The sequence below is a fragment of the Chlamydotis macqueenii genome, chromosome 5 (assembly GCF_036417535.1).
Source record: "Chlamydotis macqueenii isolate bChlMac1 chromosome 5, bChlMac1.mat, whole genome shotgun sequence".
Classification (NCBI taxonomy): Eukaryota; Metazoa; Chordata; class Aves; order Otidiformes; family Otididae; genus Chlamydotis; species Chlamydotis macqueenii.
In genome coordinates this window covers 60,447,178-60,460,737 of record NC_141560.1, presented here as the reverse complement: position 1 = coordinate 60,460,737, position 13,560 = coordinate 60,447,178, and the positions used below count along the sequence as shown (strand labels likewise).

General features: G+C 49.3%; 2 protein-coding genes across 14 annotated transcripts in view; one reads left to right on the top strand and one right to left on the bottom strand.

The window, feature by feature from the left end:
* Nucleotides 1-1,988: 1,988 nt before the first annotated feature.
* Nucleotides 1,989-4,439, bottom strand: ADM (adrenomedullin). 2 transcript variants are annotated; one of them, XM_086749981.1, is made up of 3 exons: nucleotides 4,221-4,439; nucleotides 3,827-3,961; nucleotides 1,989-3,301 (listed from the first exon to the last, which is right to left on the bottom strand). In XM_086749981.1, the coding sequence occupies exons 1-3, from the start codon at nucleotides 4,316-4,318 to the stop codon at nucleotides 2,992-2,994; spliced, it is 543 nt and encodes a 180-aa protein (XP_086606107.1). In that variant the 5' UTR covers nucleotides 4,319-4,439; the 3' UTR covers nucleotides 1,989-2,991. The 2 variants fall into 2 exon arrangements, with proteins under 2 accessions (XP_086606107.1, XP_086606108.1); XM_086749982.1 differs by having other exon boundaries at nucleotides 1,989-3,298; nucleotides 4,221-4,328.
* A 6,664-nt stretch (nucleotides 4,440-11,103) lies between these two features.
* The window catches only part of SBF2 (SET binding factor 2), a 297,451-nt gene continuing 294,994 nt past the window's right edge, over nucleotides 11,104-13,560 (top strand). For 6 of the 12 annotated variants that reach the window (XM_086750152.1, XM_086750151.1, XM_086750159.1 and 3 more), the window contains exon 1: nucleotides 11,104-11,278. In XM_086750152.1, the coding sequence (XP_086606278.1) occupies nucleotides 11,224-11,278 (55 nt within the window). In that variant the 5' untranslated portion in view covers nucleotides 11,104-11,223. Of the gene's footprint in view, nucleotides 11,285-13,560 lie in introns of all 12 variants that reach the window. The other 6 variants (XM_086750160.1, XM_086750155.1, XM_086750154.1 and 3 more) reach the window with 2 other exon arrangements.

Genomic DNA, 13,560 nt, shown 5'->3' with positions numbered 1-13,560 from the left:
TTATTTTTCAGCTCCATACATTCAAAGAACATGCTGTGTTCCAGGCACAGGACTACTCACTACTTTCTGGCATGTCTAGTTCAGCTCTGGCGGTCTTTGTGCTTTGAAAGACATGGTTTCAAATATTTTTAAGGGGATGGAGAGAATTTAAAAAAAAAAATATTTTCTTTAGTTGTTGTTTATTGTAACTATGGAGTTTTACTTCTCCCTAGACGCACGGCAGGCGGTGCTCTTGATCCTTTGAAACAGAAATTGCACTTACTAAGCTCCAGCAAGGTCAGAATTATGCCATCCAGCACCAACTTGCTTTTTTAAGCCCTGTCCGGTTAGTCCAATGATCTTTCAGATTTGAGTGAAGTGTTTTCTATCAGTCAAAGGGAAAGGAGGGAAGAAAAAGTATTTTAAGTGGGAACTGGTGTTTGGCAGTAAATTTAAAAAAAAGATCAATACAAACAAAAGTAGCTAGTTGGCTACATACTTAACCACGCTGTAGCCCAATCCAGCCTTATATCCCAAGTTTAGAGGATAAAGATGCTAGCTGTGTAACCCAAGTTACATTGTAGCTATAAAATGGTATGATTTTGCTGAAGTCATTTCAGTTTTGCTGTGTACTTTAACTAGGATTATGCTTTCACCTACACATTGTAATTTCCCACTGCAAGCACCCCAAAATTTATAATCAGCAACTATTCTAATTTCAGGATCTTTCATGATTTGAGAATAGCCACTCGCTTATTTCTCAGCTGGCAGCTATAATCTGTGCAATCATGCATTTGCTGTCACCCCTTACATCTTGCAAAATCTGCATCAGAAAGGTCATCTGCAGTCAAGAGGTAAATTCTCTCTCAACTATTAATAAACAGATAGTAATTAAAACTGTCAATATATGTGCAATTTTTTATAAAAGAACATTTCAGATGGAAACATCACATCTGAAGATTCCAAAATTCCTAGTTGAAAATGTTTAGGAAAGTAACTAAAATTAGGCAATTCTGAGCAGAACTTTGAAACTTTGGGGAGAAAAATCATGATGAATATATGCCAGGTATCTAGTCAAATGGATTCCCACTCAGGCTTTTTTTGCAGCATTATTCCTGGAAAGGCTTCATTGCCAGTTATTTTAACTTTTCTTGTAAATATATATTCCTTAGGCATTTAGCATTAGATTAAAAATATGCCCACTTCATTTATTCTAGCAGCATTTTGTGCTGCTGTTCCCCAGTCCTCTCTTGTATATGGTAAGTGTGTTCAGAGATACTGTAAAATAGGGGAAATCGTATGTTTTACCCACGGTGTTATTCAAATACACTTGTTTACTTTTCAGGTTGTTTCCTTGGAGTGCAAAGAGTAGACACCAATAGATGGTGCTGTTGGTGCATTAATAAGGTTCAGTTTCACATTTTCTGGTCTGTGGTTGGAATTTGTTTTTTCTTAAAAAAAAAAAAAGACAGAGAGAGAAAAAAAAGAACAAAACAACAAAATCGCTAATGCTAAGCTTTCATCCAAGATGTTCTACCCACACTGAACCAGTCACCGTTCAACTTTAACCTGAAATGTGGCCCAGGAAATCCTTCAACATAAATAACCTTGGAAGCTACCATGACCATTTTTGGAACGAGCTCCCTCAATAAATCTGTTACTTTGTTATGCAATGTTGAAGTGTGCAGTTGTTTCTCTGATTAATTAGGGCAAAAAATAAACTTGCACGATCAATCCAAGCTGTGACACGTTTCAGCCCTGGCCGGAACATGTGTGTAGAAGAGGCCTTAGAGCCTTCTCAACAGATCTGGCCTGTGATTTTAAGATGCGTGCTTGCTTTTGAGTTTACTTGATTTGACTAGATAAGGTGGCTGCTAACAAAGTCTATAACTGGGAGTTTTAGCCTGTCAGAGAACTGCCATGCTAGGTTAGTAAGGGTAGAACTGAACACAGTAAGAAATCATCCATCTTGACTACCTGCCCCCACTAAATACAATATAACAGAACTGTTTTATGTAATAGTGTTTATTTTAAAATAGTGTTTATTTTATCACATATTACCCATGGAGAACAGCTGATATATTCTCTACATCTTTCACCAGTCTGGAATGCAAGATAAAAAAGGTATGGAAAAAGAGTTTAACGTTTGACATTCACGATATGAAAAATAGAGGGGATACAATGTTTTAAAATGTCCTTATGCAATATATATATATATATAAACCGTATAAAAATAAAATATATTTTAAAAAAAAAAGATACAAACAGGACAATCTTAAATATCAATACGTATCTCATTATCCACACACACCGCACTTAAAATTAACAAAAACGACGTACAATTGCACTTTTCCTCTCTGTGACGTTCAAGTATATCGCAGTCCCCGCAGGGACTGGTGAGTGTCCGATTCCCTGCCGGGTGCAGATAACGCAGAGGGTAGAGCAGATGTGGGCGACAGGTCCTTGCCGAGGGCTGAACGCGCACCCTCACTCGGGGGCAGAGGGCGAGGCCGGGGCCGCGGCCCCCGAGCCCAGGAGAGCCGCCCAACGGCAGGCGCCCGCCGGCGTCTGCTCCTGGCCGCAGGACTGCGCTGAGCAACCCCCTCCTCGGGGCAGCTCTGGGCGCAGCCCGCCGGCAAGGAACGCCCGGGCCCCCGCCGGGTGCAACGGCGGGGCGGAGGGCGAGATGGCGGCCGCGAGCCGGGCGCCTTCCAGTCCCGGCCGCGGCGGGCGCCGGCAGTGCCTGGCCCGCGGAAGGTAAAGAGTCAGTGACCGCTCCGCCGCTGCGACGGGAGAGGGGAGCAGCCCTCGCGCGTCCCCCGCGAGACGCGGCCTTCACAGCTTCCCCGCGCCGGGCGCGGGCGGCGAGACCGGCCGCCCCAGGCCTGGGGAGGGCACGCCGAGGTCCTGCCCGGACACGCGCTCTCCACGAACCCGAGCGGCGGCGGAGCTCCGGAGCGTCCGTGCCTCAGTCCATCCATCCAAGACGGCCGCGGCCGGGTGGTGCGACGCTCAGATCCCGAGAACGGGGGCGAGGGGCTGCGCCCGCGGCGTCCGGGGCCGCCGCCCGGCCCGGGGGGAGAGCGCAGGGCGGTGGGGCTCGGGCACGGAGCGCCGCCTGCGGCCGTAGCCCTGGGGGCTGATCTTGCTGGCGGGGGCGGCGTCGTCCTTGTCCTTGTCGGTCAGCTGGTAGATCTGGTGGGCCAGCTTCTGCACCGTGCAGGTTCCGAACCGGCACCCCGTGCGGATGGCTTGGAAGTGGGGGAAGCTGTTAACGCTTTGGCGGTAGCGCTTGACGCGGATGTGAGCATCCTCCCGGCTGCTGCGAGCAAGAAGAGAGAGAGCAGGCATGAGAAAAGCGCAGTGGGGCCCGGCAGGAGGGGACCCGGTGGGCCCGGGGCGGGGAGGGCAGGGAGCCCTCAGGCTGGAGGCGGGCCCGTCCCCAGCGGTGCAAATTTTCCTCCCCACTCCCCCTGCCACCCTCCGGCTCTGCCCTCCGCCGAGCGTCGGGAGAGGGTAGATCCGGGCGCGGAGCGGAGCTTGCTGCCGGCGGGACGAGAGGCCCCATCGTTTTACGGCTGTTACTTTATCTATGGATCCAGAGCTCAAGTTACTATTTATATTTTACTTTCACAGTAAAGGCGCTGCTATCTCCCGCCAGCTGAAGAGCGCGGGGAAAGGGAGGCGGGAAGCTGCTTTCAGCGCGATATGCAGCCCGGGCAGGACTTGGCTCCGAGGCTTGGGGGATCTACAGCGAGAATAAGCCTGAACGCCCGGAAACGAGGGAATCCAGGAACCTTCCACTGCCTCCAGCAAGTGCTTGAGCCCAGAAAGGGCTGGAATTTACCTGGTATGCGAGACTCGGGGATCTTCCTTCACGTCCTCGGTCCGTACCAGCACGGCGGCGGCTGCCCCCAGCCCTCGGAGCGCGCCCGAAGGCTTCAGGTCCCGCTTGGCTCGGCTCAGTGCCCATTTCGTCCATCTGAAAGGAGCGCAAGGGAAGAGGACAGCCTGTTAGCGCAAGCCTGCAGGGCAGGAGCCAAAGCAAATACATTCGAGGAGCGATAATTTTTTTTTTTTAATGTTTCCTGAAAGGGCATGAGGCCTTTAAGGAGATGTGCAATTCCCGCAGGGAATCCAGTGCCTCTGATCGCGGCCGGAGCCCGGCGCGGGGGCGCGGAGGCTCCGCAGCTCGGCGAGTGGGGCTGGGCGCTGGCAGGAGGGCGCGCTCCGATACTCACTTTCTTTTGAACTCTGCCGCTACATCCACCCTTGCAGCATCCACCCCGAAGAAGGTCGCAGAGCCGAGATAGAGCAGGGCTACGTGAAATAGTTTCATTCTGACTCGGTTCCTGGTGGGGGGAAAAGAAAAGAACTGTAAGCGTGGTTGCTAATAAAAGTCAAGTAAGATCTGTTCTTTATTTCTGGTGATTCCAGAGAGACCCTTCCGTCGCAGAGCTACCGGGGACTTTGTGTGTGATATGAACCAGAAGCTAGTATTTGCTCAGCAACTTATCACAGAGTAAATAACAGAGCCTCCAAAGTTTACATTTGTAGAGAGTTTTACTTGCAGAGGCGGCTGAAAACCAGCAGGATTTCCAGAATACCCCCAGCGGCTCGCACTAGGATTTAGTAAACCCATGAGATTAGAGAGAGCTGGCTATCAGATGCATCGTTTCCAAGCTCCAGCAAGTGTTTAGCTGCCTGGAAGTTTATCCTTCAATAGCTCATCTTCCCACTTCACACACAGAACCAGCTAGTTCTGGATCTTATGTTGTAAACTGCAGCGGATGACAAGAGTCAGTGCGAGACTCTGCAGCGTAAGCCCAAGCTCTTCAAAACAGTCCAGATTTAGTAGATTTTTACTTCCTCTCCACCTCCCCTGCATCATTTGTTGTTGTTGAGGGAAGAAAAAAAAAATAGTTCTTACCTGCCAGTGAGGATAATCCACTAAGACAAATGTTCTTGTAGTAGCGATCCGGACTTGCAGGGTTTCCTGAGGAGCGAGAATTCCTCTTTTCTGTGTCTGAAGTAATCACTGCCGAGCTGCGCTCCACCGCTGCCTTTTATAGTCAGCGGAGGGGAAGTGGGTGGACCTTAGCGTGGCTGAGCGATTTTTCTTTGACACCCCCACCCCCACATCTCAAGCACTCCTTAATCATTCTAGCGTGGATTGGGGGGCTACCCATACTAGGATAAAAATAAAAGGATTATTGAAAATTATCTTAATCCACCCCCTTGGTATTTTGTTAACAGCTTTTAGGTGTGGATTCCGAGTTATGGCATAACTTGCAAAATCTGATAAGCCCCTCAGTCTGCCTTACTGGGGACAGACTTTTTAACTGCCGGGATATAATTATGTTTACACGGTCTGCAGCATAATTTTTCACTCTAAGCATCTTAACTTCAGGTAGATGGAAGTAGGGGAGTAGGAATGAGACACGATCGATTTCAAAATCCATGCAAATCCATCAAATCCCAAAGTTAAAAAAATAAACCCGTATTTGGACAACGTGAATTATAATGAGTAATGCATGGCAGCCTTATTTACATAAGTCAGGAGGTGACAAACATTATTAATATTTATGACTCAACTTGGGTGCATTTTTAGTCTAATAAAATGTATCTGATTTACTTGAAATAGTCAAATAAATTACAATGTAAATGATTTTGAAAGATGAAGGTCAAAGCGCACTTTCTACCGTTGACCAGAGGAAGGGATATTGCTTTGGGGAAAACATAGGGTCACTGAGACGCGTGGGCTTATGAACGCCAGGGAAGACTTGCCTGTGCGTGGTTTTATCCCCAATCTGCAAACCTTATATATAATTATATATAAGTGCACTTACTTCCCCGGTTATAAAGCTAAACCAGCGCAGGATGACGGTCTCTTACCAGTGTTCTCCCAGCTGGCGAGCAGCAAAATCTTAGCCTATCCACCTTGGTTTTTTTGCAGGATTTTAAAATAGCCTTTCTCCATGACGCTTCAGAAATGCAGAGGGCAGGCTTCGCAGGGGGTGCTGGCAGCCAGCACCAGATGGACTGTTTCGCTGCTTACTTGTCGCGATGCAAATTCAGCGGAACCAAGGGAAATGCCCCAGGAGATCTGGGGCATCAGGGTCCCCTTCCCAGCGCGAGAAACTCGGGAGGGAAGAAGGAACAGACTGGCGTGTGCGAGATCTCGCATCTTGCCCCAAGCAAAGTGTTTCAAAAACCAGGTGAGTATGCACTCGTGATTCTGCCTTTCTAGATAACCGCAGTATATAGCAACACCCTGGAGAGGTATGTGCAACGGGATGACGGAAACTCCTATGCTCGGCTGACTCGGTCTGAGGTACTGCCTCCCTCCCTGGCCAGCAGCGTCCAAGGTATCTGGAGGCATCTGGAGGCTTCTGTCTCCGGCATCTACCTGTCTGGAGACAGGCTGGCCCAGGACCCTGCCTCTCCTCCGTCCTTCACATGCTTTCCTCCCGCTGTCTGGCAGGGCCAGCGCTAGCTGTAGCTCTCCGGATCGCACCCCCCACCCGCCCCATCTTTCTTCCCCGAGACCCCGGCGCGGCTCCCGCGGGGCGAGACAGCGTCCCCGGTCGAGAGCTGCCCGGCGGGGCGAGCCGCGGTCCGCTCCTCGCCGCACCTGCCCGGCCAGAGCGCGGGGCGGGAGGCGGCTGCGGGGCCGCTCAGTGCCCCTTGTCCCCTCCGCCCGCCGCAACCCCCGCGGACTGTGCTGCGCAGAACGAGAGGCTCGGGGGGTAAACCCAGGGAGGAAGAAACGGGAAAAACTGCACGACAGCGTCAGACCACGATGACTGGATTAGAGACCTCATGAGGCCGCTCAGGCTCGAGCGAGTTCAGGCGCTTCCTTTGTCAGCAGAAGTTGAATCTAACTTTTCAAATAAGAATGCAGGATTTTGTCTGGTGAGGATTGCTTTGATTCAAATTAAATCTTCAGTTCCAGTAAAAAAATCACACACTTTCCCAAATGCTGGAAATTCCCTCATTAAAATCCTTGGCTAAACGGGAAGTGCATTTTGTATACTCTTAGACAAACAATGCAGAAAGAATCCTGTGTTGGTTTAGGAACAATAGTAACACAACTCACATGTGAGTTCCATACTGACTACAACTGCCATTTTAGTGATACAAAATTAGCTCGTTCTAATTCATGCGGTGGCAAACTGAAATGATCAGTTTGTTGCTGATGTGATTTGTGAAAGGGCTTTAGCAGGTAAAGCTGGTTCAAATGTAACACAAAACATCATGTTCTTTGTTCAGGTGCTCATTTTGTTATTCCTGAGCACTTTCATTCCCGTGCAGTTTGGAAATGAGCAATAGTCACTGAATTTATACTATGAGGTAACAGTGGCCCCTTTTAAAAAAATATTTCTTAAATGGTGAGTTATTTCCATTTTTAAAAAAGTTACACATAATGTTCCATAGAAATATTATTCATAAACTATTAGTCTGAGGCAATGCCACACAGTTCAACAAGACTGAGCTCTCCTCTGAAGTGTAGGGTCTCCTCTGGGTGCTGCCTCAACCATTCCCATTGCAGGGAAGTTGGCCTAGACGAATATCCAGCTCTTGTTTACTGATTGTCTTGGACATGTCATTCTACCTCTCAGTGTTTGCATATATACAAAAGACTTTACTATATATATGCTTTGGCAGGGAAATTGTGAAGATTAGCTGCTGTTTGTATTCAAGCTGGGTTTTATTTCAAAAGCAAAGATCTGAAATCTATAGGCATCAATGGGGAATCAGTTTGAGGCAAATAGTCTGTTCTGATCATGCAAGAAAATTGTTGTTTGAAGCCAGTGAAAGTGCCTTTCTGTGTTTCATTTTGCGTTTAAACAAATTTTACTGAAGTCATATGCCACAGCTATGAATATACTTGATTATATTTCAGGCTGTATAAAATCAGCAGAAAGATTATACTAATGGAAGAACGACAGCCCATGAGGGATGTAGAACCTTAGTCAAGCTCCACACGGAAAAGCCTTGCTGTTAGTGCATGCACTCAGCCAGCTTTGTCTGTGCCGAGGGGCAATTCCATTTCTGGTAGTCCCATTGAAGGTGCTTTTGATCAGCCTTATGTCTGATTGGCTCAAGTACACCAAACAAAGCCTCCTAAATGAGGGTGGGATGTGTATTGGTAGGGGAAAACCTAGCTGGGGTCATGACTGCTTCCCTGTTCTGGCATACAGCGGCATCATAGAGCGGATACACTGGATTAAGGGACTGCAGGCAGAGTGTGACCTTTATGTTTTCTGAAGGAGGAGCTGATTGTAGAAGGTATTGTGAACCTTCACATCTTTCTGGTGCTAAGTGCACAATCTGAGTGTGACAACATTGTCCCTTGTGTGCTTTCAGTCTCCTGGAGGGGCTGCAGCCCCACAGTCCTTCCCCAGAGATAAATATGTGGCTCCTTACTGTGTCCTTCTAGAGACCTAGGCCTTGGTGTCTGCCCAGAGCTGCTGCTCTAGGAGCCCCTTCATCTCCTGTGAGGAGCCAGGCTACCCTGCTGCAGCAGAGGGAATTATGTTTTTGGTGGTCTGGATTAAAGGTCAGTTTACTTTGCATTAGATTTCAGGTGAGCAAACAATCTGTCTGCTCCACTTCCTCATTTATTCTATAAGAACATAAGATTGCTCTATACTTCAGGGAAGTTAAGGAAGTAAGTTATGGATGACTGACTCATTTTGCTGTCCGTGCAGGTATACAACTGTGTTCAAACCCAGACAAACAGTGCCCTTCCTGTTACATGAGTACTTAAGACTTGCCACTTCTGATGCCATGCTTTATAAACTAACCAAGCTTTGGCTATATTGGTCTAGATGGAAGAAGAAGTAAGGCTGTGAAGTGGACACTAGTAGTACCGGGGAATCGCTAAGTAATATCTTCCTCTTGATCCAGCATTTGCCAATGTCCTGGGAAGTGTTAGGTGATGTTCTCCTGCTAGAGGTGCTGGCTTAAAAGAGCAGCGGGACTTAACTACTGAGATTTGTTATTGCATATTGAACCTTTTTCTGAGTGCAGATGGGATAACCCTAAGGTCCAATTTCAGCTCCAAATTAGGTAATTTCTTAGTGTTTCTAAACTTTCGCTCCAGGTAGCTGTACAGAACATTATCCTTTGCTTTTGTAAACTATTGCATGTGTTGGCTTTGTGTTGTTGAAAAACTGCAGCATCCCCCTGTAGGAGTTATGGCAATGAACTTTATCCTTGTACACCTCACTGGGGTAATGTGTGGCTTCATTAAGATTTGTATTCCTTTGTTGCTACTTCAGAAATGCTTTTAATCAAAAAGCTCAGTGTTTTGAAAACAGCTTTGTGGGTTTCAGTCACTAAAGTCTACAGGATCATGACCCAAAATGCCTATGCATAACTTAAGAAAGGTATTCCTTCTTCTCGCTCCCACCTAGTACAGGAAGTGACTGGCCCCACAGAGCATACCTCTTTCTCAAAAAGTATATTCAGTAATTTCAATATATCTATTATGCATTTTTCTTTACTTCTAACAAGGTTAATGTCATAATTTTGTTAAGTTTAGATCTTTCTACACAGCTTCTGACTTCAAAACAGTTAAGCCACAAAGTTGATTACTTCAAGAGTTCAACCACTGCCCCCTGCTGAGAAGGCACAAGTGAGAACACTGTCAAAGCTTCCCGACCAATTTGCCTCTGGGTTATCAGAAAGACACTGCATGGGTGTGTTCCAACTAAGTAGGAAGGGTAAGAATTGCATGTTTGAAACAGAAATGTTTGTATGAAACCACTGATGACTCTCTGCTGGGTCCCTTGTGATGGTGGATTATCAGGAGCAAATCCAGTGAATTTGCTGTATTTCTATGTGCTCCCTGGTACCCATGACTGCTGCAGCTCCTCACTGCAGCACAACTGATGTCCTTCGCGTTGGCTGTTCTCTCTGTGCTGTCAAACAGGACGTACATGAAGCTTAAGAAGCTGTTTTGGCAGACTCTGCCAGTTAACCAAGTGCTGTACTGTTAGACACCCTGTTTATCACTAGCATCTCTGCGACTGTTGGCAAGCCCACCGGGCTTTCGAGGGTTGGGAGTCCAAAAGGTGTCGGCCCTATATGCACGTTATAAATAGCAAAACGAAATCTGCCCGCTGCCCTGCGGAGTGCCCTGGCAGCCGCCGTCTGTGCCCGGACAGGGACGGTTACGCTGAGGCGCTACCGGCTGTCGCCCCCGTTAGCAGCCAACGCCTCCGCCGGACTCGCACCCCCGAGCGCTGCGGACCGCGCGGGACGGGGCACCCCTCCCTGGCCGGCGCGGGCAGGGGGACACAGCAGACGGGATGGGGCAGCCGCGCCCCGCGGGGCAGGGCAGGGCAGGGCAGCCTCCTCAGGCCGCCGTTGGAGACGGCGTCGGGGGCCGCGGGCGCTGCTCTGAGGGAGGGCCGGGGCTGAGATACCCTCCCTATCGCTCGGCTGCCTGGTAGGCGGGCGGCGGGCAGCCGCCACAGACCCGAGGCGAACCGCTCCGCGCCGTTGGTGCTCTGCCGCTAGGGCAGTTAGTGCCGCGGCAGCCGCACGGGCCGACTTCCCCTGCGGCGGCCTGTTCCGCACATTCCGGACAAAGCGTAAACAGGAAACATCCTGGAAACGTGAAGTCTCGATTCCTGAGGCTGAGCTTGGGGCTGGGGGATGGCGTTAGTTCGCCACCGGGTTTTATTTTCGCACGGCCTAAGCAGGGGAGATGCGTTTCCGTGGCAGCTCCTCTCACGAGGGGTCTCCGCGTAGGGCGGTGAGGTTCCGCTGAGGCACCTGAGTCTTCCCGAGCGTGCAGATCGGTCGGACTTACCCGTTGTTTTTTTTTTAAATTTATTTTAATTTAATTTACTTATTTACTTATTTATTAAAGGGACAAAGTATCCCGAGCCCTGTGCACCCAGGGTGAGTACTTGACCAGGGAGTCTGCGAGGAGACAAAGCCCACCGCGGTTGCCTGCAAAACGAGGCGATAGCGTTTACACCGAGCACAGGCAGCGATCCCAGCTAGCAGGGCCCTAACACCTCAAGCGCCTCGGGCCGGCGAGCACTCAGCCCACGCCCAGCCCGGCGGGGTCACGGCGCAGCAGTCTCGGCGGCGCGCAAGCGCACAGCGCGCCTTCGCCTCCAACATGGCTGAGATGGTGCCGCTTCTCTTGCGGCGAGCGCGGAGGGAGGGATGCTGAGCTTCTCAGGAGCTGCCGCCGCAGCCTGAGGCGGGCTCCTCTCCGCCATGGCGAGGCTGGCCGACTATTTCATCGTGGTGGGCTATGACCACGAGAAGACAGGTAGGTGTGGCTGCGCGCAGGGCTGCCCCGCGGTGCCTGGCCTCTTACCCCCTCCCCTCGTTCCTGCCCGGCCCCAGCCCCGGCTTCGGCCCCCTCCCGGCTCCGGTCGGGGCCGCAGGAGGAGGAGACTGCCGCGAACACAGGGCGCGTGTCCGGCCGTGGGGAGGAGGGTGGCTGAGGGCAGCGGGGCTGGCCTCACCCCCGCGAAGGGACGCAGCAGTCGGCGGTGGCGAGGGAAGGGTTAAGCCCTCTTTCCTGAGGCGGAACGTGCCGGCGGGAAAGCGGGGGGGCTCCTCTTCTGCTAGGCTGGCCGGGCCCTAGCGCCTCTGGCCTAAAGGGGCGGCCTCAGCCCACCTGGCGGCCGCGCTATACTGGCCCCGACCTCGCGGTGAGCAGGGCATGGCGCGGAGCCGGGCGGGCAGGAGCCGCCCGGGGCGTACCCCGGGGCCTTGCCCTGCCGCCTAGGCCGTTGAAAACGGACAACGGTTCCTTCGAGAGAGTGAGGGCAGCGTAACGTGTCGCCCGCGGACGTGCACAGGACCAGCCCCCCACCCCGACTGACAGCCAGTGCCCTGGCGGCGCAGGCGGCGGAGGTCAGCCTGGTGCCGGGGGTGTGCGTGGGTGTCTGTTTCCCGACGCACCTCTGCAGAAAACGGCGGTCCTGGCTGTTAGCTGAGGCACGTACACCCCACGACCTCAAGGGAAAAAAAGGCTGAGGGGTCTTGGAACGCAGCGGGGCTTTTTGCCCATTTTGAGTGGGGACTTACAGCTTGCCGCTTGTTCAAAATGTGCCCCAGCTAACACCTGGGGAAGTGCTGTGCCGCTCGGTGGGCTCCTCGGGAATGACTGCTCTTCTTAAAGAATCGAGATATTTTCTGTCTGCTTGGGTGAAAGGAAAGTGCTGTTATCTGCTATCGTTTTGTGGGTAAAGAGAGAGTAGTTTCTGTGATGTAACTTTCTGTTTTGATAATATCACATTTGTTGCTGGAGAGACATTAAATCAGTATATAAACTGATTTGATAATGAGGTGATTGTCAACTGCTGTGTGTTTATGCTGGGTGTTTCAGAACGATCCTTTGAATGTATGTAGTTAATAAACAATATTTTAAACAGTTTAATGTCCCTGAATTTATTTGACTGTGCATAAACCGAACAACACTCAAGTTTGTTATTCTTAAGTAATTCTATGAAGTAGAAATTGGATGTAATCTGTATTTGGTCATTCTAAAAGTGTAGCTAATAAATTTTTAGAGAAAGATGCTTTCATTTTCTCTTTAAAGAAATAGGTTTTTAGAGAAACCATTATATCTGTGTGTTTAGAGATACAGTGGCTTACAAAATTCTGCCAAGGGTCTCCTGGATTTTACTATATGCCAGTATTATTCCATTAATTACAGTGTGGTTCCCCTTCCCACCCTACTTGAAAGTAGAAATGTCCTAATTGTGGTGGCAAAATTATAAGACGTGAAGTGGAGAGTACTCTATGTTAAAAATAAAGACCTCCCTTTTCGCCTCTCTCCTGTTTGGAACATTTTCCGTAGGAGTAGTAGAGAGCCCAAATCAAAGAAGCAACCAGAAAACCCAGGAGTGCTTTTGAAAAGGAGACAAAGCAAGTAGGCTGCCTTTTAAAAGGGTGTGAGCAATCTGACATAGCCACTATGGGAATTAAAATCACAGACAACATGGGAAAGTTTTAGGTTTGTAAAATGTCTTAATCTGCAGCATTTAAGTATGTGTTTAGGTTCCTGTACATAAGTTGTCTCATTAAGTTTAGTAGAATTGCTTGCATGGATGAAGTCTCAAAATAGAAGGACGTAGATTTAGATTAGGTATTAGGAAAATTTTTTTTTACAATGAGGGTTGTGAAACACAAGAACAGGTTTTCCAGAGAGGTGGTGGATGCCCCATCCCTGGAAACATTCAAGGCCAGGTTGGACAGGGCTCTGAGCAACCTGATGTTGTTGGAGATGTCCCTGCTCCTTGCAGGGAGGTTGGACTAGATGACCTTTGAAGGTCCCTTCCAACCCTAACCATTCTATGGTTCTAAGTTGAGCAGATTCAGATGTAACTTCAGAACCTTAATTTGAAAAGGTCATGCCCAGAAAGTAACTATTTAGACTTCATTATTTAAATTACTTGTTGCTACTTTAATGCTTCATAGTAAAAATGCTTGAAGGAACAACATTCTGTTGAAGACTAGGCATGCATTGTTCTCCAAATTCTTTACCCCCACATGCCATCTCATAATACATGGAGTACTGACCTTTCTTTTTCTGATAAA